The 26,770-nt window shown below is 36.2% G+C and overlaps 1 protein-coding gene across 1 annotated transcript; it reads left to right on the top strand.

The window, feature by feature from the left end:
• Positions 1–16,141: 16,141 nt before the first annotated feature.
• Positions 16,142–18,238, top strand: LOC110934532 (putative WUSCHEL-related homeobox 2). The gene is made up of 2 exons (XM_022177512.2): positions 16,142–16,612; positions 17,772–18,238. Exons 1-2 carry the CDS (start codon positions 16,295–16,297, stop codon positions 18,012–18,014), a joined length of 561 nt encoding a protein of 186 aa, XP_022033204.1. The 5' UTR covers positions 16,142–16,294; the 3' UTR covers positions 18,015–18,238.
• The last annotated feature ends 8,532 nt before the right edge of the window (positions 18,239–26,770 follow it).

The following is a 26,770-nucleotide window of genomic DNA, read 5'->3' as shown; positions in this document are numbered from 1 at the left end:
TAAACTGTTTACAAAACCAATTGTTGATTTGCAATTTAAGTAGTTACTTTTAGTTTTTAAAATCAAACTACCACAATTCTGAATTTACTTTTCTTGCAATTTAGTTAACTTTGGTCAATTTAGATAAATCATTGAGATAGCACATATTCCACAAACTCCCTGTGTTCGATACCCACTTACCGCAATCTATCTAGTAGTATTTGGATTAAATCTGATTGAGACTTCGACCTCACATCAAATTTTGGCGCCGTTGCCAGGGAGTAGTGCGCAACGTGTGTTATGTTTTGTAGTTTTAGTTTGTTATTTTTCAGGTTTACGCGGGTTGTGTTTAGTGTGCAGGTATTGATAGGTGCATGCATACTAGAGGCTCTCACAAGCTATCACCTCTAGCATTCGATCCGGAAATTGAACGAACTTTGCAAAGAAACAGAGTGTTACTAAGAGAAAACAAAATCAGTGGTTCACCAACAACACCTACAACACCAATTACACCGATCAGAACAATGGATCCACCACAACCTCCACCCACTACGGGTCAACCAACACTATCCACACCTCCACCAAATTCTACCATTCCTAAATCAACACCTGAAATTAAGAAAATCAACACCACCTTACCCAAAAATACCCAAACCGAATAAACTTTTAGCTATGCTCCTACATCATCAGCCGTTCCAGCCTTTTCATCTTTCTTCCCATCATCTGAACAATCCTCTTCATCATAGCAAATACCACCACCACATCCATTTCATCTAACTTCATCCATAGTTCATGCTACCCCTTCATTTCAACCACCTTTACAACCGGGGGTACAATATCAAACACCACAACTTCTACAAACCTCGAGAGTGAGAAGAGATGGGTATGATGATGGATATGAGGAAGAGTTTGGGGGCTATGAAGAAGAAGGTTATTTTTATGGAGGTGATGGAGATCAAGGGGAGTATATGTATGTGCAAGGTCAAGGTCAAGGTCAAGGTCAAAGTCAAGGGATGCAAGGTTTTGGTAGACCTCTACAATAAGTAATACAACAAATTGTTACTCAACAATTGCCACCACAAGGTCCACCAATTCAAAGACAAATTCAGCAACAACAACATGTGGGGCAAATATTTCAACCACTGCCTCAACAATTCGCGCCTCAAAGACCACAAGTTCCAAGACCACAAGGTCCACCACGCCCAAGAGTTTGATTGGGCGTGCCACGAAGACATAACCGAGAGGCCGTTAGAGGTATAGAAGCACATTGTAGGCCGGTGATTACCAACAATCCGTCACCGATAGTCATTCCTCAAAACAATCAAGGAAGGACTTTTGAAGTTAGAACGAACTCTCTACAGAGTTTACTGAAGTATAAGGGTCTAGCAATGGAGTAGCCCTATTTTCATTTGGAAGCATATGATTCGATATGCAATACTATCGGTGGGCAAGGGTTCTCATCGGATGAAGTAAAGTTGGTACTTTAATAGTTTTCGTTAGAAGACAAGGCGAAAAAATGGTTCTACACCTTACCGTCAGCATCAATTTATACATGGGCAGAAATGCAACAAATCTTTTTAGAAGAATTTTTCACGGCCCAAAAGACGAATGATGCGAGAAGAAGCTTGAGAAGCTTCCAACAACAACAAGTTGAGATGTTCCATGAAGCGTTTGAACGGTTCAATTTGATGCTTAAAAGTTTTCCACATCATGGTATTGAATTATGGGAGTTGTTGAACGCGTTCCATGAGGGTTTATGTTCCGAGGATGCTCGTGATTTGATGTCTATCACGAATGGTACATTCGGTACCAATTACGAGCAAGATGATTGGGCGTTCTTGGAACAAATGGCGGTTACATCGAAGAGGAAGGCTTAATCGTCAAGGAGCGCAAGACCGGCCATTACCCGAACTCAAGTGCATGCGGCAGAAGATGCAAATGTACAAACTACAAACCGAATTTATGATGTTTGTGCCATTTGCAATGAATTGGGGCGTGCGGCTGAAAATTGCCAAGGAGGTGAAGGGCAATATGAAGAAGTGAATGCGGGTCAAGGCCAATGGGTTAGTGGTAGAAATTACAATATGAACTCGAACACATACCACCCCGGATTACGAAACCATCCGAATTTTAGATACGGAAATCCATCGAATCAAGCCAACCCGAACCTTCAAGGAAATCAAGGAAATTTTTTTCCTCACCAACACTTCAATAATCAAGGTTTTCAAAGGTAATTCCAACAAACGGGTAATGATCAAAGTGGGTCTTTGGGTCAAAGTTCTTCGGGTGGAAATGAAGTTATGGAACGAAGAAATCAAATGGACGATGTTCGCATGCAAAAAGATGAAATCCGTGATAAAGCTATCCAATCTTTGACCACTCAAATGGGTCAACTTGTAAGTGAAGTGACAATCTTGAAGAAAGGCAAAGGTCAACTACAAAGTGACACGGTGGCAAATCACAAAAACATTAAAAGTGTTAATATCAATGTGGTAAGTACTGTTCCTAATAGTGAATTTAATGAAACATTTCTAACTTCTTCTTGTCAAGTGAGTGCAGGTATAGGAAGGGATGCCGAGGTTGAAATGGACAAAGAGCACGGAGCACCACTCGTGCCTATTCGAGTGGGAAAATAAAAAATTCCTCAAGCATTGTTGGACTACGGGGCGAGTATTAGTGTGCTACCAGGTGATCTATACGATATGTATGACTTTGGTCCGCTTCAAGATATAGAAACCATGGTGAGCTTGGCGGATGAGAGTTGGAGGCGTCCACGGGGAATGGTTAAGAATGTTATGATTCGGTTAGAGAATTCGAATACCCGGTGGATTTTCTGGTCCTAGGCTATGCTTCTACCAAAATGGCAGCACAACAAAGGGTAATTTTGGGTTGACCGTTTCTCTATACGGAAAATGCTCAAATCGATTGTAGAGACGGGATCTACCATGACCGAAAAGAACCATAAGTTGTCCTTTGATGTTCAAACTAGAGTGATTAGTTATAAGTCCATTGAGGGGAAGGGTGGTGAGTCTAATGATCATATGAAAAGTATGTGTTAAAGAATGAAAACAAATAAACCATCGGGTCGTGAAGAAAAGTATGAGGGTTCAAGAAGGAGTGTACTTGATTTCCCACTGAATGGACATGTGATGGATGCATTTCACCCAATGGCACGATGTAGTGATAGAGGTGGCAGGAATCCTTTCTTTAAGCCACCACAAACGGGAGTGGCACGGTCTGGCTGAAGACCCGAAAACTTAGCGCTGCTCGGGAGGCAACCCGGGTTTTATATTGATCTTGTTGTTCTTTTATTTTTCTATGTTTCAAGGTTATGGCAACACTCAAGTGTGGGGAAGATATGCGGATATTTGTGTGAAGGTGGTGATAGGAAGTCGGATCTTCTACAACATATGTTGTGTCAAACTTCACCAGGTCAAAGTACTATTTCCTTAGTCTTGTTAGGTTTTTTAGCTTTGAAATGTTGGTAGTTACTTTGTGTGCTTTTGTGTTGTTATAGAAAAAAAGATATTTGTGGTTTGAGTGGAGAAGAAAAATTGTTGTTGGTGTGTTTAGAGTGATCTTTCCCTTCAAAGCCATACATTGGGGACAATGTATCCCAAGTGTAGGGATGGGGGAAATTTTTGATGTTTTGGGAAAAAAATTGTAAAAATTTTGAAATCAAGTGAAAAATGGTCCAAAAATTGAACACTTAAGTACTAAACTGCATGACACAACGGCAACCCGTATTCCCTTTTTCTTGGTGCGAGTTTGTCACACCCCAACCAATGGCGGAAACATCGGGATGAGACGAAGTGTGAAGATTGCTCGAGACATCATAACACTATTTGTGACAATAATTTAATAATCCAAGTTTCATTTCATAACTTCAACTAGTCAACATTACAAGAAATTCCAAATACAACAAGTTTAACCAATACAACATGATAACATAACAAAATTTGATACAACATATTCAACCCTAACGTCTATATGTGTATCTAGGCATCAACGCTACTTCTTTTATAGCATCATCATCAACCTGTAACATGTTTAAAATACAATTCAATGCAAAAGCAAAGGCGAGTATACAAGTTTGGTACGTACATAGCATAAGTTAAAAAGTGTGATCAATTCCTCATGGCAAGCATATGATTCAAGATAAACCTTAAATATGGCATGTGTCTAACATATCAAACCAAGAAAACGCAATATGCTCAAGACATAACCTCAAGTTTACGGGCGGGTCGTTAATCCTATAGCTCTAAAATTGGCAAATGTTACAGTCTCCCCTACTTTAGGAGATTTCGTCCTCGAAATCTAAGATTAACGTATTTTCATAAAAATTTAGAACAATCCACATGCCATACTTAGTTAACAAGATTAACGTATCCCTGGCATGTGAATACACAGGTCAACCCATCGTGTATGTTAAGGTGTGGCTTCTTACGAAGTTAATGACAAGTTTATCACATAAAGTTTCACCCAAGTAACACGAATCCAGTATAACATATTAGCATGCACGTGAAATAAATTCCAAATTTTTTTTTGAAAAGGGACGTTCAATCATTTGAGAACGAAGAAAAGTTGGTAACTACCTCCGAGGTAAGGGAATCACCCCTAGCTCATTGGTGAAGTTGGAAAGTGAGCGGAGCTAATCATCAAGGTTAGGGAATCACCCCTATCTTGATGATAAGTTTCCATTTTTTTGGGAATATGAGTATTAACAAGCATCAAGATGTATCAAAGTATTCATATATAATGTATTATTTTGTGCATTGCATAAGAATATGTTCATGTGTAAGTTTTTGATAAGTAAACATGTTACACCCCAAAAGTGGTAAAAGTAAAAAGGGGGAAATACGAGTATACTCACGGTTTACAAGTGGTGACTTGAAATTCCGAGAGCAAGTTTGTAGATGAATTAGTTCGGAGCACCCTGTCCTTCTACACAAGGAAACGTAGGTGTGTGAGTTTGGCGTATAACGGAAGATTATAGATTCGGAGTTTTTAATATATAGAAAGTAACATAGGTGAAAATAATCATCTTGTACGCATAACTCTTGTTCTTGACACTATTGAAACTCAAAAGAGTTGGTATGATTTCATGGATTCTAAGATCCATTAGAGTCGTAACAAGGGCATGGTCATAGATGATGTAACGTCCACTTAACAAATAACTATTAAGTCATCATCAAGTCTTAGTTACTTAGATGTATACATATAGAATAACTTAGATATTATATAGTTTACAAGTCTTATGATTCAAGCATGAGGTAGGAGATTAATGTCTCCATTTAGGTACCTCTTTGTGTCATAGAATACATACATGAGGTAGGAAGAACAAGCTTCCATTTAGGCACCTCTATTGTTCACCACTACACTTGTTGTTATAAACAACAAGGAGGGTCATGAACATACAAGTATCAAGGTATTAACAACAACTAATCTATAGCAAAACATCAAGTAATGAGTGGATTCTTATGAAGGATAGCCCAAGCTAATCCAACCATCACACATTCAACAAGTTTCACACTTGAACATTACTTGTGGGTAAAACCCTAATTAAAAACAGAAAGTTTATGAGGTTTTAACCTCTGATTTAGATGTCTCAACCTTGTTTTTAAGCTTAACCAACCATGGGATAAGTTGTAAGCATTAGGACATAGGTATGAGATGTGTTGGACACAAGTTGCATAGATTTAAACAAGTTTTTTGATGAACATAAAAACAAACAGAAAGTTTATGGACTATTTCGGGGCATTTCCAGGTCTGATTTCTCCAAGGAGAAGTCTAGGAATCGAACCCCATGATTATACAAGCAAGTAGGAAAAAGAATCGAGTGAATCGGATAAGAATTGAGTGAGTTATGCTCATTTTCGTGAAGGGGTGTCAATCTACTCGAACCTTTGCTTTCAGCTACGGTTTGGAGGATGTTTTGAGAGTTTTTAGTGTTGCAAAAGTGGTAGGGAGGCTGGTTATAAGTGGTATTTATAGGGGGAAGGATTAGGGTTTCAATGGGTTGGGCTTTGGAAGTGTTTAGAAGGGGTTACACCTTGAAACTAGCCCACAAAACCCAACTATATGGGGCTGAATTTTGCTGAATTTGGGCTGCCATGTTTCTTTAGTTTTTTATTTTTTTTAAAACATTATAATGAGTAATTTTATTAGTTAAGTTGTGTAATAATATGCAACAATGTTTCCCCTAACTTGTAACAAGGTGAAATATGAAATAAAACATGATTTAACTAGGCAAAAAGTGTAATGTACAAGTATGTAACATGTTTGTAAGTAACAAGTATATGTCACATATTTACAAGTTCAACATATGTTTGTAAGTATCACAAAGAAGTATCAAATGATCTCATGATTAATCGTATTATGGTGTATGTATAGTATGTAACAAGGAAATGCAAGTTTTCATTCATGATCAAAATCTCGAGTTTACAACGAGTACTAGAAGGAACGAGTACAATGATACAAAGCTTCCAAAATTAGCAACACGAGTAAGACAAGCTATAAATAGAAAGTACAAAACACAGGGCGTTACAGTCTCCCCTCCTTTAGGAAATTTCGTCCCGAAATTTAGGAAGACTCAGGGAAAAGATGAGGATATTTCGATTTCATTTCGCTTTCGAGCTCCCAAGTAAATTCAGCGCCACGTTTTCCTTCCCATCGAACTTTGACAATAGGAATTCGACTGCGCCTCAATTGCTTGGTTCCTTGGTCCATGATTTCGACCGGTTTTTCTACAAAGTGAAGTGTTTCGTTGACTTGCAAGTCTTCGAGAGGAACGTGGAGTCCTTCGTCAGCTAGGCATTTCTTTAAGTTGGACACATGGAAGACAGGGTGTACATTGCTGAGTCCTTCAGGCAGGTCCAGTCTATACGCAACCTTGCCAATCCTTTCGAGAATCTTGAAAGGACCAACGTAGCGAGGTGCGAGTTTCCCTTTCTTGCCAAATCGAACCACGCCTTTCCAAGGGGATACCTTGAGAAGCACGTTGTCACCTGTCTCGAATTCCATAGGTTTGCGTCCTTTGTCAGCGTAACTCTTCTGTCGGTTCCTGGCTTTCAATAAGTTGTCTCGAACCTGTAAAATCTTGTCCGTAGCCTCTTGTATAAGCTCGGGACCGGTGATTTGGGCTTGACCAATCTCGTGCCAAGAAATAGGCGAACGGCACTTGCGACCATACAATGCTTCGAAAGGAGCCATTTGGATACTCGTGTGATAGCTGTTATTGTACGAGAATTCAGCCAAGGGCAAGTATGAATCCCAGTTGCCACCAAAATCTATTACGCATGAACGAAGCATATCCTCTAAGGTTTGGATAGTACGCTCGATGGCATCAAACCAGTTCATCATGGCGGTAGCGCCATTCTTGCCGGTAAATTCTAAGGGTTTACAAGCCATGAAGTGCTTAAATTGGAAGGTCGATTTGGGTTTGTCGGCCTTTGAGTCGACCGAACCATGGGGTGAATCGGTTTGGATCTTGCTAACAATGTCGGGTAGGACCTTTGCAAATTGTTTAGCCATAAACTTCATACAATCCTTTTGGGACATGGCGGAGGAGGTCGAACCCTTCTTTGACTTGAGTCTCTTGGATGAACTAGAAGACATCTAAAAGATTTGAAAGAGAAGGGAAAGGATGAGACTTTGATCATTAATTGAAAACAAGGTTTGTGTATGCAAAGCAAGTAGATGTTCAAGTACCAAGTAAAGTTCACATAAAGCATAAGTTTCCAACACACATTCAACATGTATAGCACATAAGTTGCGAATAGGAAAATATAAATTTAGTTGGTTCATGAGAATTATTATTGTTTGTGATTGCGATAATGTGCGACATGATTAAAACGACATTTCGAAATGAATGAACGTTCAAGTATAAAATCACATATAAATTGAGATACATAAAAGAGAGGCTCAATAAAACATAGGAATGTTTCGGGTAGAGAAACGTCGACAATTCCAAAGTGGGTCGAAAGTCCTTTCGATTTAGAGATATTGTGCTTTGGCCTATAAGTAAGATACTCTCATCGAGAAGCGATTAACGGTATCTTACCCTTCCGGTTACTACACATCTCTAAATGATTGGAATATTCGGGACTTTGGCGAGAATAAAAAAAATCAAGGAATGGGACTTAATCGACAAGATGCGGGTTTCACCCCTAACTTGACGATTTCGTACCCTAAATGTGGTTGGTACTTGTCGGCCAAAATAAAATTTTGACACTTTGACAAGGGTCCACTAGAGTTGAAATGGAAATTACCATTAAGTTGTGGATGTCACTCCTAGCTTAATGGTGAAATTTCGTGCAAAAATAGATTAAAGGTAGAGTGAGAGTCGTTTACCAAATTGTGGGTTTCACGCCTATTTTGGTAAAGTTGTCTCGTTGATGTTACAAGAGTATAAAATAGCAAAAGTGTATTCGTGTTAGCCTTAGGAAAGGCACATAAATTTATTAACAAGAAGTGTAGCTAGGAAGCATGTAAGATAGAGCACAAATGTTTTAAACAACAAATAAGAGACAAAGTTCCTAAAACTATAGACTAGGGCAAAAGCATGGCAATTTTCCTAATTCCCTATGATGCTCTGATACCAATCTGTCACACCCCAACCGCCATTGGTTGGGGTGTGACAGATTGGTATCAGAGCATCATAACACTATTTGTGACAATAATTTAATAATCCAAGTTTCATTTCATAACTTCAACTAGTCAACATTACAAGAAATTCCAAATACAACAAGTTTAACCAATACAACATGATAACATAACAAAATTTGATACAACATATTCAACCCTAACGTCTATATGTGTATCTAGGCATCAACGCTACTTCTTTTATAGCATCATCATCAACCTGTAACATGTTTAAAATACAATTCAATGCAAAAGCAAAGGCGAGTATACAAGTTTGGTACGTACATAGCATAAGTTAAAAAGTGTGATCAATTCCTCATGGCAAGCATATGATTCAAGATAAACCTTAAATATGGCATGTGTCTAACATATCAAACCAAGAAAACGCAATATGCTCAAGACATAACCTCAAGTTTACGGGCGGGTCGTTAATCCTATAGCTCTAAAATTGGCAAATGTTACAGAGTTTGAGCCACTTCTTTGAATTATTAGAATATATCTTTCTTGATGAGAGTGGCAATAGGTGGGGGTATGTTAGAACTTGTGCTTGAATGCGGTTTAAGGACTTAGCTTGATATGCATGTGAAAAGGATAAGGGCATTTAGGTAGCCTCGTCTTGGTGTATGCGAGTGTGGGATTTGGGGGATTGGACCTCATAAATTATATATATGAGCATGGTAGCGAGAGGGGCATGTGTTTGGACTTTTAGTAGCCATTTTGAGCTTTAAGCCGATAATTTAATAACCTATGCCTATTTCTAAAAATTCATCCATTTTTCGACCCGGTCTAGTAGTGTTAATATTTCGTATTATTATGTTTGTTATGTTATGTTTATGTGTAAAAAATAGAAAACAAAGAAAAGAAAAAAAAAGGAAAAGCAATTAAAAAGAAAGAAAAAAAAGAGATATGATGTATTGTATATAGATGGTTATGTTTGTTTAGATGAAACAAAAAGACCTGGTCGAATCGTTAGCTACTACATATATATATTTCCATTTCCTACCCATATGCCTAGCCACGTTCCAACCTTTAAGTCCCTTTGAGTCACGTGCATGTTTTAGCAAATTCTTTAGGCGAAAGAACGATTTAAGTACAAGCTTATTATTGTGCAACCACCCATTTGCCTTGAGTGTGTTCTAGCTCATCCTTGCTAGTATTGTTTGTCATCGAGAGGAGAGTCATCGTGAGGGGTGTGTTATGCGGGGTTTAAGAAAAGTTAGTAAAATTAGGACATTTGTTTGCTTGATTCATGTTGATCGCTTGAGGAGTTACGAGTTGGTTTTGGGCGAGTTGCTTGGGGGCAAGCAACGGTTAAGTGTGGGGATGTGACGGGTAGTCCGTAGGACAACCCTTAAATATTATAAACAATAATTTAACTCGCATTTATCCATGTATTTATCTTGAATTAGATAACTACGGTTGGTCATGTTCTAGGTGTGTTCGGGGCTTTAAAAGTGTGGAAATGAAGCTTCGAATAGGCGCGGTTGGATTGGAGATTGAAAGATGGAGCATAAATGCAGAAAATAATTTATTGGAATTGAAGAATTAAGAAGATGACATGATAGATGATGAAATTACGAGAACGTGGGTGAAAATGGCGAAGAAAACGGAGTTGAAACGAAAACGTTATGCTGAAAACAAAATTTCATGCTGAAGCCCATCGTAGCCTACGGTGGAGGGCGTAGCTTACGGTGGACCCTGACAAAAATTGTCACCGTATGACAGTTTAAACCCACCGTAGGCCATTCCAAGCCACCGTAAGCTACGATGGCCACCGTAGCTTACGGTGGAGGCCAGCGAGAAATGTGTAACTGCCGTATTTTATGATGTTTTATCGTGTCTTTTCAAATCCAATCATTCCCAACCGTTTTGGAGCACTTCTTGGGCTATTTTGGCTTGTTCTTTCTTGGTTCAAAACAATTTCTAAACAATTTGTTGGTGTTTTTAATTCCTATGAACATTGGTACTTGTGTGATGATGATGTACCAAGTCATGAGCGGCTAAACTTATGGTGATCATCCTAGGTTGAAGGTTTGTTTAAGACATTTATGTTCTTATTCGTATTTATAGAATAATAGACTTGCAACCTTTGTTTGTTTATTATGGTGTGTTGATATTTGTTTGTAAATTGTTGATTTATAATTCGATCATAGTCTAAACCATACGTTCTTGGTGCCGTTGGCAATCGAGATATCATGGGAGGGATTAGGGTTGAATATTGATTAGTTGGTCATCGGGTAACAACTTCGCATTCTTGTAATCCGAGTACTTAGTTCCCTTTTATCACAAACAAGTAACTACACATGAGCCATGTCTATGTGGTTCTTTCTAGTTGAATTTGAACATGAATGTCAATTGACCGTAAACTTAGGATGGTCATTTGTTCCTAAACTGTTTACAAATCCAATTGTTGATTTGCAATTTAAATAGTTACTTTTAGTTTTTAAGATCAAACTACCACAATTCTGAATTTACTTTTCTTGCAATTTAGTTAACTTTAGTCAATTTAGATAAATCACTGAGATAGCACATATCCACAAACTCACTGTGTTCGATACCCACTTACCGTTAGCTATCTAGTAGTATTTGGATTAAATTTGATTGAGCCTTCGACCTCACGTCAGTTACCTACACATATGAATTGTTCACCCTGACACAAAAGGTCTCCTCACTAAGCGTGTCGCTCAAGTCTGACCCGTTGACTGTTGACTGCGTTGACCAAAAATTTGACCGAGAACTGACATTGACAAGGTCTGACTCATTTTGACTAAGTTGACCAGACCCGAAACGTTGACCTGAACCTCTAAAAATCTCCCAGAATTGAACCGTATGCTCACAAGCCCTAACATGCCATCCCCACAATCCCCACCGTCGATTGCCACCACCAAACACCATTGTCTGGTGGCTGGAGTTCATTCCGTCGCTAGCATCCACCACCTCGGCCCATTATCACCGTCCTCACCACTATAACTGTCTAATATACGATCAAACAACCTTCATGAACACGGATCTGAGCGAAGGTAGAAGAAACTAAGTTTGAGGGGTTGTGATTTTACTTGGGTTGTTAGAGATCCACCAGATCCGGTTGAACCTAGGCTCGCTATGTCGTCTGAAGGCACAACTCGACCCACCACACGCCTCCATTAACTTCGCCTAGGACCACCACCCACCGCCGTCTCTCCCTTCATCACCTCAACACCTCTCGCCACCTAACACCTCCACTCTTGCTTCTTCAATCACGCCGCCGCCGACATCGTCGGGTGGCTCACCGTGCTGCCATTATCGGGTATGGTGGCCGACCACCCCTCCACTTCTGTCAACTCTCTCTCTCAACATAGTCTCGGTTCTCTCTCTCTATGATATGTAGTGTATATGTGTAGAGAGGAGTTTTGGGCTAGGGGTTTAACAAATGAAGCTCATAACATATAACATTAACACCAATAACTTTACGTGATTAACCAGGGTCGAAAATACGGGTTGTCACAATGAAGCTCACTTTGAGAGAGGGCTCTATGTGGTTATAAGAATATGGCATATGTAAATATATGTGTGAGGCAAAGATGACAGTTTCAAGGAAAACCGATGGTATCCCCTAGCCTCAAATAGTACGTCTTTAACTGTTTCGGTCCTCTCTTATGAGTGTGTTTTCCAATTCACCACTGTCTGAAAATCGTTAGTCCTGTCCGATGGTTTCAAATGACATTGTATATGTTGTCCTCGTGAATTCAAAGAATGGTTTCCAGCCACTCGGTGAGGGGTCAATACTACAATATTCACTTAATTGTTGTATCCTAGTTTTATCTGATTGAATTTATAAAATTTAAATCCCTACAGTAAAAAATTATCGTCTAGTTTCCTTAATTATGTGAAGAATATATATAATTAGGGTTAGGATTTAAGGAAAACGCTTAAAAGTGTGAGAACAGTGAAAACGATTTTGGTGTTGACATGTGGCGTTGGTGCTAACTTACACTAAGGGTAATATTGTCAAAAAGCTCATGCACATGCCACTCACATGTAACCTTGCACATGCCACTCACATGCATATTACATCATTTTTTAAAACTCTCGTAATTTTTCTATACGTGATTATTTTCTTAAAAAAGTACACTATAAACTCGAGTGTTTTATTATCTTTCTAACGAGTATGCTATTGCTATACTTTTGAAATTTAAAAAATAACATGAACTGCGTGTTCAAATAAAAACGCCATAAAAACACGCAGTTCAGAAAACGGCATGAAAATATCCGATTGAAAACGCCATAAAAAAACCAATTCAGAAAAACACCATAAAAATTCACTTTAAACGATATAAAAACACCCAATTCAGAAAACGATATGAAAATAACCAGCTGAAAACGCCATAAAAAACACAGTTTCAAAAAACGCCATGAAAAACTCAGTTTAAAATGCACTAAAAACACTTAGTTCAGAAAACGCCATACAAAACTGGTTAAAAAACGCCATAAAAACACCCACTTCAGAAAAACGCCATAAAAACATAGTTGAAAATGCCGTGAAAAACAAAGTTTAACACACCATAAAAAATCCACTTCATTTTTTCCGTAAAATATCTCAATAGTATATTCGTTGGAAAGATTAAAAAAACGTTGAATTTTATGGTGTGATTTTTTTTAAAAAAATAATCGCGTATAAAAAAGTTATTGGCGTTTAAATATGATTGGGGAAATGACATGTGATTAATATGTGCACCCTTGTTTGAATCTTCCTATTTTACCACTCCTGGTAGTTCCAATGCCCCTAATATTTATAAAAATGTGATCGCATCAATCTCAACAACAAACCACTAAGATCTTGTGGCTGAGAATCGTTCTCACCGTTGTTACACTTTAAAGCGTTTTCTCCTGATCTGTTCGTATATAATAATCGATAAATAAAAATTATGTATTTGTTTCAGTTACAAACGTTAAGTTTGATGAGTATTATCTCTATATTATGAAAACTTCTTTGTATGATTACTATATACTTTATTTCGACTAGCTTTTAGTCACTAGACAAGTAGATCCTATTTTTTCCGCAAGAGTAAAACAATTGATATTCCCTTAAACAAAACACGATACTTAACTTTGACACTCCAATAAAAACAAGTTATTGAAATGTATATGATATTATAGTGTAGTGGTATTTTGAGGGTGATACAATGTTTACGAAATATTAGGTTTTGAGTTCGATTCTCATAAAAAGTGTTTTTTTTTTCCAGATTTATTAGGTTTCTTATAAATTGGTGTATAGATCACAATTAGACATTATTGCTTAGTGGAGATAGATATAATCAGATGATTCCGCTAATAGCACGATGATACTCTATTGATTCGTCACTAATCCAAATTTATCGTTGAAAAAAAGAAAAGAATTTTTATGTTATGATAATATTATTCAATATTTCTGGTAAGGCAATTAAAACAATTGAGTAAAGAAAGACAAAAGACATATATGTCTACTGTCAAGTTCGCAGGACCTACAGAAAATCAGATATTTAGTTCCAACCACCGAAATAAGCTCAAGGAAACGTCACTCTTATGTATCTTTTTTCTATTTATGTAATATACTTGTAAATATTACAATTATGTATCTTTTTCTGTTTAGAGTAAATTGTGATTTTACTTCATGAGCTTTAATGAAACTTTAACACTTTAGTTTAAATAGTTTTTTTCCTGTTATTTTAGTTCAAATAATTTTGTTTTCTTTTATTTTAGTTCATGACTTTTGTCATTGTTATCATCTTTATCCAACCCATTAATTCTATTAAAAAAAATTAGTTAACTTAGATGAATTTTGATCAAACCACACTTTTCTTTCTTTTTTTGCTAGTGCGATGGTATGGGGATAGTGTTGTGCCGGTTTACAGTGAAGATGATGGCGGTGATTGTTGGTTTTACGATGATGACGGTGGTGTTGGTTGATGACATGGGTAGCGGAAAAGTGGCTAGTGGTGGTGGAAAAGTCGCCATCATCGTAAAACTAACAACCACCGTCATCATCTTCACTGCAAACCAGCATAACATCATTCTCATACCATCGCACCTGCAAAAAAAGAAAGAAAAATGTGGTTTAACCAAGATTTACCTAAATTAACTAAATTTTTAGAATGAAGTTAGTGGGTTGGATGAATATGGCAAAAATGACAAAAGTCAGGGACTAAAATGACAGAAAACAAAACTATTTGAACTAAAATGACAAAAAAAAAAAACTATTTTAACTAAAGTGACAATTTTAGGTAAAACTCAGAGAGTAAAACGATAATTTACTCGTATAAAAAACTACATTGTTTTCAATATAGTTCGGGATTTTCATGTGGAAGTATAGACACTATTAAGATAATCAAATATCTTTAACATGCATATTAGTTATTACACATTATTACAAAATTTTTATATGTTAAATATAAGGTAAAAAGCAGGGCCGACTCTTGGGTCGGCTAACCCATGCCGACACTAAATAAATTAGGTTTTTTCCTCTTTTAATTTCTTAATGATAAGTGTAAAATGCTTATTTCGCGTCTATACAATAGACAATCTAACGTTGATTGATATGGTCATAAGATCTAACGTTGATTGATATGGTCATAAGATGCGTTATAATACAGGAAGCAATTAAAAGCAAATATATAAATTTTTAGAATTAAGAATGAACTGTAATTTACTTAATAAGTATCGACGTTGTTTTGTAATACTTTTTTTTTTTTTTTTTGTAATACTATTGTGCTGTTTTGCTTCCTTATTATTGCCTTCTTTGTTCTTCCGCTACATATAACTAATATATCAAAAATTACTCATTGTACAAAGTTTTATTTTCTGATAGATATTTAAATTAATGACTGAAATTATACCCTTCTTCTCATATGTATGCATACTATATATAAAAAAGGGTCTACATATCCACACACCACAGTCCCTATTTACACACCCTCGTATACGCCTCGTATAGGTCTATACGTCGCGTATAACCTTTTTCAAATTACAAGAGAATCTCTGATTATGTCATATTTTGTCTTATATGCCTCGTATAGGCCTATATGAGGCGTATACGATTAATATTGTATAAAATGTTTGTTAAAAAAATATCATGTACTTGTTGTTTTTATTTATTTAAAATAGAAAACTGGTTTTTGTATAAAAGTTTGCTAAAATGATTAATATTGTATAAAATGTTTGTTAAAAAAAACCCCTTAAATACGCCCCATATATGAGACCTATACGAGGGGTCCTATTATAGGCTTATACGAGGTATATAGGAGCAGTCAAATCAGAACTGACATGAGTCAGACACTGAATTTGATGTAACCCTATACGTCTAGTATAGGCCTATACGAGGCATATACGAGACAAAAAAGTGTCTAAATAGGCAGATAAGGTGTGTAGTTAGTTTTTGCCTATAGAAATTACGTTTAGTTTATTTTTATTTGACAGATAAATTACGTTTCCTTAGATTTACTATTTATATTAGACTGTTTTTAGACGTGATTCATTTTTCAAAATAAGACAAGTGTTTGCATGGTTACACTCATTCCTCATATCAACTCACTTATTTACTTATTTATTATTATCACTTCACTCGTTGAACTCCTCACTTCTATAAATACCTCCACTCCAAATCACACACAAATTAACAAACCCTAAAACACTAACGAACAATCCAAAACATAGAACTATGACATCGGTGCCGGTCCGGGCGCCAACACGCGGTGGTGGTGGCGGAGGTGGAAGCAGGTGGTGTCCCACGCCGGAGCAGGTGATGATGCTAGAGGGAATGTATAGAGGTGGCCTGAAAACACCAACAGCAACTCAGATACAACAAATCACTGCAAGATTGTCTATTTATGGCAAAATTCAAGGCAAAAATGTGTTCTACTGGTTTCAGAATCACAAGGCTCGTGACCGCCAAAAGCTTAGAAAGAAATTAATGGTGTTGTACCAGCAACATCGTCTTTATCCTACTCATCATCATCCGTTTCTTCCTCTTCATCAGGTAGTAATTATTCAACATTTTTTTTTTTTTTTGTGAATCATTCTTCATATTTTGTTTTACATTATGTATAAAGAAAACTTATTGCGGCTCATGATTATTGTAGGGTTTGTGAAAATTCAGTGGATATACAGTGTTATAATTAATTCAGTATATAATTATTACAAACTAGAAAACTGTTTTTTTTTTAATTTTTTCTTTTAAAGTTTAAGTCTATCACTTGCATTTTCATTCATGGTATATATATAAAACTTCCAAACCCTTTTTTGTAATGTGGCCAAATTTCGAGCGTTTCCATGACATACAAATGCATTATTATTATATGTATATATGTACTATGCATATAGATACCTACTACCTCCGTCCCATTAAAAGTGTCATATTTTGAATTTTCAAAGTCTTTATTTATAAACTTTGACCTTAAATAATTTTGTTTTTGTTAGATAATACTTGATGAAAGTTATATGATTTAAGTGTGTTTTACAAGTGTTATTATCGGGTTAATTTTCATCAAGTTTTATATAACACAAAAAATATATAATTAAAGTTAAAGTTTATAAATAAAGACTTTGAAAATTTAAAATATGACACTTTTAATGGGATAGAGGGAGTACATTGTATATTATGTATGCATATGTATATACGTTTATGTGAGATTCATAGTAGGAATTTCAGAAGAAGATAGTTGGAGATGGTATCTCCTTTTTTCTTTCTTTTTCTTGTGGTTTGCAGTCGGAATTCCTTTTAGAGTTATTTTTTTTTAATAACAAAATGAAGTAAGGAAATTGTCGCACAAGAAGGAACAGAAAGAAATAATTTAGAAATGATTAAACTTTATTAACTCATGTTAAATAAAAAAAATCCATGATGAATATATATATATATATATATATATATATATATATATATATATATATATATATATATATATATATATATATATATATTTTTTTAAAATCAATACTTTTGATCATGTGGGTTTTTGTTAGACTTATTTTATTAGACTAACCAACTTAAAATATATATTCAGGGTCGTCTCCGAAATCTTCAAAAATATGTAGGCCCTGTGCGAAGATAAAATACGGGCCCCTAAAATATAAACTTTAAAGAGGTGTTAGACTCCTTTTAAGTTCCCTAATTATTTTGTGTAATGTGTGAATAGGTTGCTGGAGTTGAAGATTCATCAGAATGCAAACCATCGATGAACAACTGGAAGGTGGATATCCCATCTGATAGCACCTGCAAACTCACATGTGATTGCTCACTCATGACAATGATGACAATGGATCATTATGCTACAACTCCATATTGCACAAGATTACCACCCAAAACCCTACAACTCTTCCCACTCACCACCATGGATCTCAAAGAAGCTGATGATCTGTCCACCACCTCCAAACCCTAATCTACTTTTGACTTAATATTAATGATCATATAGTAGTAATAGGTGATAATCAGTTAAGGAAACTAATCTAGGGTGGTAGGGTTAGATTAGGGTTAGGGTTTTAAAATAACTTGTGGTTTATTTATGTCACTAGGCCTTTTGGTAGCAATGTAGTACTGGTACTATATATAAAGAAAGATGAATGATCAGAATTGTTGCCTAACAAGCTAGCATATTCAGTGTTTTTTTGATGAAATTAAAGTGTCTGTTTCATAATCTAGGAGCATTTCATTGTTTGGTTATGGTGGTTCATGTATGTGTGAGTTGTGTTTCAATTATTGATAGTTAGACACAATAAACAAGACAAGGTTTGAGTTATTGATCGTTAGACACAATAAACAAGATGATTAGGAGACATATAGTACCCAAGGTTGGTGGTAAAGTTTCAGATGGGCAACATTTCTTTATGATTTGCATGGACATGTCCTTAAAATGTCAGCATTAATTACTTGTCGTACGAAACTGGTACCACCAAAGAAGAGTCAATTGTATTCGATGCAAATGAACTGAATCCATTGATAATAACACGTGTACAATTTTAAATATTTTGTAATGTTTTAAGAGTTTATCTACAATTTTAAAACATATCATTTATTTGGTGATAAACATCATACCAGATTACCACTCATAGGCGGAGGATAACAGGGGCGTGGAGGTACTGTGCCCCCATATTTTCTTTTATGCTTAGAATATGTAACATACACCGCATTTAATAATATGGGACACAAACGTAAATTGTAAAAAAAAAAAATAATAATAATTTTATCATTTACAAAATTGCACAAACGACTCTTTTTTTAAAGGCTAAGAATAAACACTCACCACTGATCACACTACTCCTAAATTACATTTTGCCCAAGATTAGAATATGAGTCTTCTCCAAAGAAGTCCTGCTTCTTACCACTAGGCTACAACCCAAGTGGCTATACCTTTCCAAAATTACACGCTATACCTTTCAATTTTAAAAGTGTTTAGATCAACCTTTAACTTGATATTTTGTTACGGGAATCAACCTTGTAGACTAACACCATTTGTTATGTCTATTAACCCCCCTCACATGCAACGTATGTGAGTGTATTGTTGTCTTTTCTCAAGTCTTTTATTTAATATCAAAGTGCCAGGTTATCAAGCCCATCTTTAACCCTACCAAACCCTTAGTAGACCTGTGTTGTCTGAGATGATATAAACTCCTCTCGACTCATTTACAAGTAATGTCTTGCAATGGCCACATCTAGGTTTTGTTTATTTTACATTAGCATTGAGGTTTGTTTTGATTTCACACAACTGAAAATGAAGGAAGCTAAATTAAAAGATATGGAATCAAATCTTAAACATGCCGAGCAATGTGCGACTACTTCAAGCTTGCAACAAAAGGTATGATCCTTTGTGAAATTACGTGCAAAGGATGATAAAACCTAACTATTAGTGTTTAAATGCGGTCAAGACTGATGTTTTGACAGAAAACTGAATACGGTATGGATAAACGTGGTAGGATCAAGTTGGCACAGATTTCAGAGTTTACAATTTTAAGCTCTGGGAGAAATCAAGTGTGATTTCTCCTCTCAAATGAAACATATCAAGTTCAAACGCATGACACTTCTATTTATAGGTCATGACCCATACGTTTTGGAGCTTCAAATGTCTAGCTCATTTGCCTAACATTTTCAAACGTGTGTCTCATATGTTTGACACATTCAAACGTTTGGCACTCAATAAAATGTAACTTGTAGGATCGAATCGTGACCCAAAGGAGTCAATCAGAAGAGCTCTTGTCCGTTTCAAATGCGGAAACAGAGAAACGGACTTGTAAAACAGCTGAATTCACTTTAAATTGCCTTGTATATTGATTTAACACAGTTTACAATCAAACGACACGTCGGCAGCACTTCGGTACCGGAATCACAGACTGTTACAACTGATTTCGCTTGGGGAGGTATTTATAGGGCAATAATTCCGCATGAACATGTCCGAGTGGAATTAGAATTCCAAGCGGAATCTAATTCCGCACGGAATTACTACAACTTCACTTTCAAGCGGAATTACATGCTAGCACATTTCAAGCGGAATTAGACACTCCAAGCGGAATTAACCTCCAAGCGGAATTACCTAAACATCCTATTTCTCGAACTACGTTCCCTGATCTAACATATTTAGTACAAGACTCGATACACGACGAAGTCGACAGACGCATGCACCAACAGACTCCCCCTCGAATGTTGACGAGTCTTAAGTGTCGAGTCTTCAACGTCTTCAGTCTTTATCAGTCTTCGGGCTTCCAGAATCTCTATCTGGCTCTTGCCTCACTCTAACTTTCTTTCACAAATCTCCCCCTCGGATGATGCTCTATCAATCTTTGGCATCTTCAGGATCAAATCCCTAGCTCTTGCATCTTTAGACTCTCTCTCTCTAACATACTCCCCCTCAACTTGTACTGGGATCGTAGTCTTGCTTTCACAGAATCAGGATCGCGACCTAGCTCTCTACTCAGATTCAGAGTCCAGGCTATCCTTCACATACTCTACTCAACACATAAGTTTTGTAAAATTTAAACTATAACCATTTCAGAAACCACATGTAGGTAACACATCAAGAATCATTTAACATTATTAGATGACCACATGTAAGAATAACTTTTCAAACAAACTCTTCCCGAACCTGTTCGTCATGTTTAGCACTTGAATTTTGAAAATCAGCTTTTCATCATCAGTTATCGAAAATCTTTTTGATTTTTTCAAACTTTATGCTAAAACACACTAATAATCTTTTTGTATTTTTGAATATTGAACAGAAAACTTGTAAAGAAATATTTACAGACAATATTTTTGCGAGTTTGTGTAAGAGGATCATATCAGTTTATGAGACAAATCACTAACACCGTTAAGCTTTAAACATTGTAAGTTCTAAACAATTCACCTAGATTGTCAGTATATTGATCCACTTAAATTTTCACACAAAGTTCAATTGTTTCGAGATACGAGATTAATGTTTTAAGCACTTAAACTTATTCGCGTGTCCCATCACTTGAATATACTCCTGTATCCAGATCCCAATATTCAGTCTTACAGGTGAGTATACCTAGATGATATCTGTAAAAAGGGTTAAATGCGAAACCGTGAGAGCTCAGGTCAGAACTTCCGTTCAGCAAAGAGATGACGGCTCGTCTTTTGGTGTGTTTCCTTTAGAGAATCTTTTCTTCAACAGCACATGATTAGCATTTTTCAATGTTTCATCATTTTTGTACTGAGGGCAGCGCTATATTTCAAGCAAGCAGAAAGTATTATACGGGGACTAGGCCATTGCTTCCGCAAAATCAGAAGTCCCAGGATAATACCCCAGATATCACTAAGTATAAAGACCTAGTATCTCAGAAAGAGGGATCTTTCAAACAAGATTTCGGGGGTTACCCATATATCCAAGAAATGTTACCCACGAGATTAGCAAGTTTGAAATTTAGGTTTATATCTCGAAGACAATCTACTAAATGTGCAAAAACCTACTGGCACATCCTCAGTGAGACCATTTATCACATTTTAACTTTCCAATTCATTTCCTCTTTTCTACAACAAAACTTATTTTTGAATTTTATCATGTTTTTGGCTTTTTCAAATTTTCTAAAGAGTAAGAATTTTGAAAACAAACTGTACAAGCAAAGTGACAACTGATTTTCAAGCTTGAATTCGCCATTCTCTGAGCATAAACAATCAGAACTCCCCCTCACAACAAACCATTTTCCCATTATGATTTCAAAACATTTAAGTTTGTTTTAATCAAAATGGTTTTTCTGGAAAATTAGTTGTGCTGTTACCACTTGTAGGTTGGGTATTCATTCATCACATTGCTTTTTCAACCACTTGGAACAATTTTAACAATCTTAGGTTTTACCAACAACTACCACTTGTAGAAAATCAAGTACAACTTAATGTCCCTGATTTACCATTTTTAAGTCAAACCAATCAAACCTGATACAAAGAATGATGCCGATTCCTACTCCACTCTTACCAACCTGGGAGCTCCGGCAAGTCAGGTTTTTCAGTTAGGAAAAACTTTCCCCCAAGCCTGACCAGCCTTGGGAGATTCTGGTACACATCTATCCCACCAACATTTTGATTTGTAAAATTCTTATGCACTTTTTACTTTCCTATCAACCATCTTTCCAAAAATATGTTTAACTTTTCCATTAAACACTTTTTCAGCATCAAATTTCTTTTTACCAACAAAGAATTGATCTGAAATTTCAAACCTGCCTTTTGATTTTAGATTTCTGTCCTTAATGGTGGAAAGTTTTCATCGTTCAACTCTGGAACGGAATTATCATTCTTTTTCTCAATAAATGACTCCTCTGATTTTATGGAATCAGATTCATTGTTAGAACTACTTTCAGATTTAACAACCCACTTTTGTTTGTTCAAATGACCTTTCCTTTTGTAAAAACGTTTTGAACTTTCACCAACTTCAGAAGTCGATTTATCAAATTTTTCTTTTGATTGTTTTGTTTTACCAACATATTTCCTTCTCATTTCAGAGTTAGAAGACACTCCCTGTTTTGAATCAGTGAACTCGTGGCAATTCCAAGCTATGTGTCCAGCTTTTTGACACTTGAAACAGGTTCTTCTGTCAACTCTTTGAGCAAACTTTTTCACATTCCTCTTTACTTCAGCAAGAAACTCCTGGTTTGATTGTTTCCAGAATGGTTTCTGCTATTCTTCTTCAGAGCTTCCCCCTGCAACAAATTTTGTTTTTGGTTTATAATTTTTCTCATTTTTATAATTTTCTGAAGAACTAAAACCTAAACCTTTCTTTTTGAAATTACTATTATGGTTTGGTTTCTTTTGAAAACCATAACCACAACCGTAACCCATTTTCCTGTTTACTCTTTGTTTAATTCTTGAAGAAGTGTACTTAATTGGTTTTCCGTCAAGATTTAAATCTTTTATTTCAGAAATATCAATTTCTGTTAAATTGAAAACCTGTTTGATCTTTTCAGTTTTGACACTTCTTATTGGAAATTCCTCATTAGAATATAATTTGTCTGAATCATTCAAAGTATAAGCTACTTTGATTGATCCATCACTCAAATTAGATTTTGATAACAAGAAATCCTTATTGTAAACCCTTTTAACCGGTGAACTTGGACTCTTTTCTAACGAACTCGGACTTTCAGATTTAGACTCCGGCTTTGACTCTTCATCCATATCCAACACCTGATCAACCACTTTCTTTAATAACTCAGACTCATGATTAGTGTCAGACGCTGTGAATGTGACATCAATATTGTCTGGTAATTCATTAATGATTTCAGACTTTAACTTGATGTTGAGAGCCTTATTAACACGTTCCTCATTTGGCTTTCTGGGAGAATAAATTTCATAGATCGGGGGCGGACATCTGTTATACTTGACACTTTGTTTCTTACCAGTATCAGTATCTTCAGTCTTTTCTTCCTTGAATGCCTCAAGACCTGCAACAGTAGGATAAACACGATCAATCAGATAATCACATGTTGTATAGCTCAACAATAATCGTTTAATCCTTTCACTCTCTATCTTCTCAAGTTCCAACTCCTGCTTTAGCTTAGCACAGTCTTCAATATACTCATTGATGACCTTCTGCTTCATCATTAATGTTGAGCTCATTTTTTCCATTGCATTTTAGATTTCTGAATTCGTCTTTTTCAATCTATCAACTGTTTTGTTCAGTACATCGTATGACTCTTTCACATACTTCAAATCAGACAACAGATTCTCTTTCAGCTCTTCCAGCTCACTAATCTTCTTGTCTTTCTCCTCACAGTGTTTGCAAGACTCTGAACATTTCAAACATGGTTTTTCAACTTCAACCACTTTTTCAATTATCTTTTCAACCTTGACAGTCTTTTCGACTTCAACGAGTTTCTCAACTTCAACAATTTTTTCTATTTCTACAATTTTCTCTACTTCGACAACTTTTTCGAATTCAACTATTTTCTCCATTACTTTCTCAGTTGTTGGTACAACGTTTGCTTCTCCAGCTTCTGTCTTTGCCTTTTCATCAGCGAGTAATTTTGCTGCTTCCAGCTCTCTCCTCAATCTGGCAATCTTCTTCTGATTCAGCATCTCAACTTTATCTGCAAAAAAGAAATTAAAACTGTCAGGATCTATGCCTTTTCTAGCTTTGTTAAGATATTCTTCCTCTTCATCGGTATCAATATCACTTCCTAGATCTGGAAAAATCGGGATTCTTTTCTGACTAGCCTCATCTTCACCCAGAATTCTAGCAACAAGACCTGAGCCTGGTGGAATATATTTATCTTAGCTGAAACCTTCTGCAAAAAATTCATCATCTTGATCAATTATACCAAACAAAGCTCTTTTCTCTTCAATGGGTTGTGCTTGAGCAGTTTGTGGTTGTTTAACAATTTGTGGTTGTTGATCAATCTGATGAAAAATTGACTTTTGATAATAATCATTCTTTCCATCTTGTCTTCCATTTGCTTCTTGGTTTTTGCATTCTCATTTAAAATGTCCCTTTCCTTTGCAACGAAAACAGGTAACCTTTGATTTGTCAAAACCTAACGGAGAAGTAGCCATTCCTCGAAACTCATCTCTACCAGTAATTTGTTGAAACTTTTCTGCTCTCCTACAAGCACTAGCCAAACACCACTTCACATCCATCAACTCAAGTTCCTCAGCATCAATTTGGTCATAATCTTCTTTTGTAAGCATCAGATTTCCAATCTTGCCAGCAATCAAACTTTCATAAGATTCCAACATAGCAACGAGTGATGCCATGTGTTGCTTGGCTATTTCTGGGGACAAATTCTGACCATTTTGAATGTTCAAAGTAACATTGCATTGAAGATTCGCTGAGTTTTGCCTTTGAGAACTTGATGTTGTATGATTTGGATCAAAACTTGAAAAAGAAGACGAAGATCCACCACTTTGAGTTACATTACTACTCTTTGTTCCAGATGAACTGTCAGCACTGAAACCAGTTTGGATCTTTGGGCTGGGACTGGGAGTAGCCTCAAATTTGTTTCCCCTATAATACATACTGACATCTTGTTGAGCATTCGGATTTGTCATAATAGCGGTTTTCTGAATATCCAACTCATGCTCCTCAATTCTCTAAATAAATTGTGCCAAATTCATATCCTGAGACTTCCTCATGTGTTTCAGAATCATCAAATAAGTTCCCCACTTATTCTGTGGAAACGCTTCGGCTAATTTATCAACCCATTCATCATCATCTGTTTTAATATCCAATCTTCCCATTTCCAATACCAAATGACAATACCTATCAATGGTCTGCTTTGTTGTTTCATGGTCAAAAGCTGCAAACATATCAAAGGATTTCTTCAATAGCGCCTTTTTGTTTTTGATCATATCTGCGCTTCCTTTGAATTTCTGAATCAATGCTTCCCAAATTGACCTAGCTGTACCATTATGTTGGAGCAAAACAAAGATATCTTCTTTAATTGCTTGTTGAAGAATACTGATCATCATTTTCTCACTTGTAAATTTCAATTTGTCACTCTCTAAATAGTCACAAATAGCTTTTTCAATTCCACATTCATTCTTTGGTTTCTCATAATCTTTCAATAATGAACACCAAGCATCAAATTTATAAGCTTGCACCCAGTTCTCAAATCGATTTTTCCATCCCTGAAAATCCTCAATGTACATGAGTTTTGGCGGTTTCTGATAAGTACCAGTCTCATTCTCATTGTACACAGTCTCAGCAGCAGTAACCGGAGCAAGCGGTGTCGCAAATGCATTGTAAAAATCGTCGTCCATGTTTCGGCAAATTTTTCACAAAAACACAAGTTCAAACAGAATTCCAATTCAAGCGGAAATACACCTCAAACAGAATTACCTGCATAGACAACTTCAAACGAGATTAAACTTCACACGGAATTACAACTATCAAACGGGATTAGTAATTCCACGCAGAATTACTTCACATGGAATAACACTATGAAATGGAATTAACTATTTCAAGCGGAAATAGTTAATCTCACGCGGAATTTGATGATTTCGTTTGAAACGGTTCAAACAAAATTAGATCCAGAAACGGAATTAGCTAATTTCGCTTGAAATCAAACAGTGATTTCGAGCGGAATTAGGCTGACGTCATTTTTTACGATCTGATTTTGAAGCGGAATTACTTATTTTATCAGATTTTGATTGAATTATGGTCCAATATTCACAAGGATTCATTAAAACACTTTTTCGAATGTTATATGTGAAATTCAAACCGTTCTGACCGTGAAAACTAGTTTAATTTTAAAAAGAAGGTGTTGAAGTCATAAATAATGGCTGTTTTGGCAAGAACTCTTCTTCTTGAGCTCTGATACCACATGTAGGATCGAATCGTGACCCAAAGGAGTCAATCAGAAGAGCTCTTGTCCGTTTCAAAGGCGGAAACAGAGAAACGGACTTGTAAAACAGCTGAATTCACTTTAAATTGCCTTGTATATTGATTTAACACAATTTACAATCAAACAGCACGTCGGCAGCACTTCGGTACCGGAATCACAGACTGTTACAACTGATTTCGCTTGGGGAGGTATTCATAGGGCAGTAATTCCGCATGAACATGTCCGAGCGGAATTAGAATTCCATGCGGAATCTAATTCCGCACGGAATTACTACAACTTCACTTTCAAGCGGAATTACATGCTAGCACATTTCAAACGGAATTAGACACTCCAAGCGGAATTAACCTCCAAGCGGAATTAC

This window comes from Helianthus annuus, chromosome 4, assembly GCF_002127325.2.
Source record: "Helianthus annuus cultivar XRQ/B chromosome 4, HanXRQr2.0-SUNRISE, whole genome shotgun sequence".
Taxonomy (NCBI): domain Eukaryota; kingdom Viridiplantae; phylum Streptophyta; class Magnoliopsida; order Asterales; family Asteraceae; genus Helianthus; species Helianthus annuus.
The sequence above is the reverse complement of the archived record's forward strand: the minus strand, read 5'-3'. Positions and strand labels throughout refer to the sequence as shown.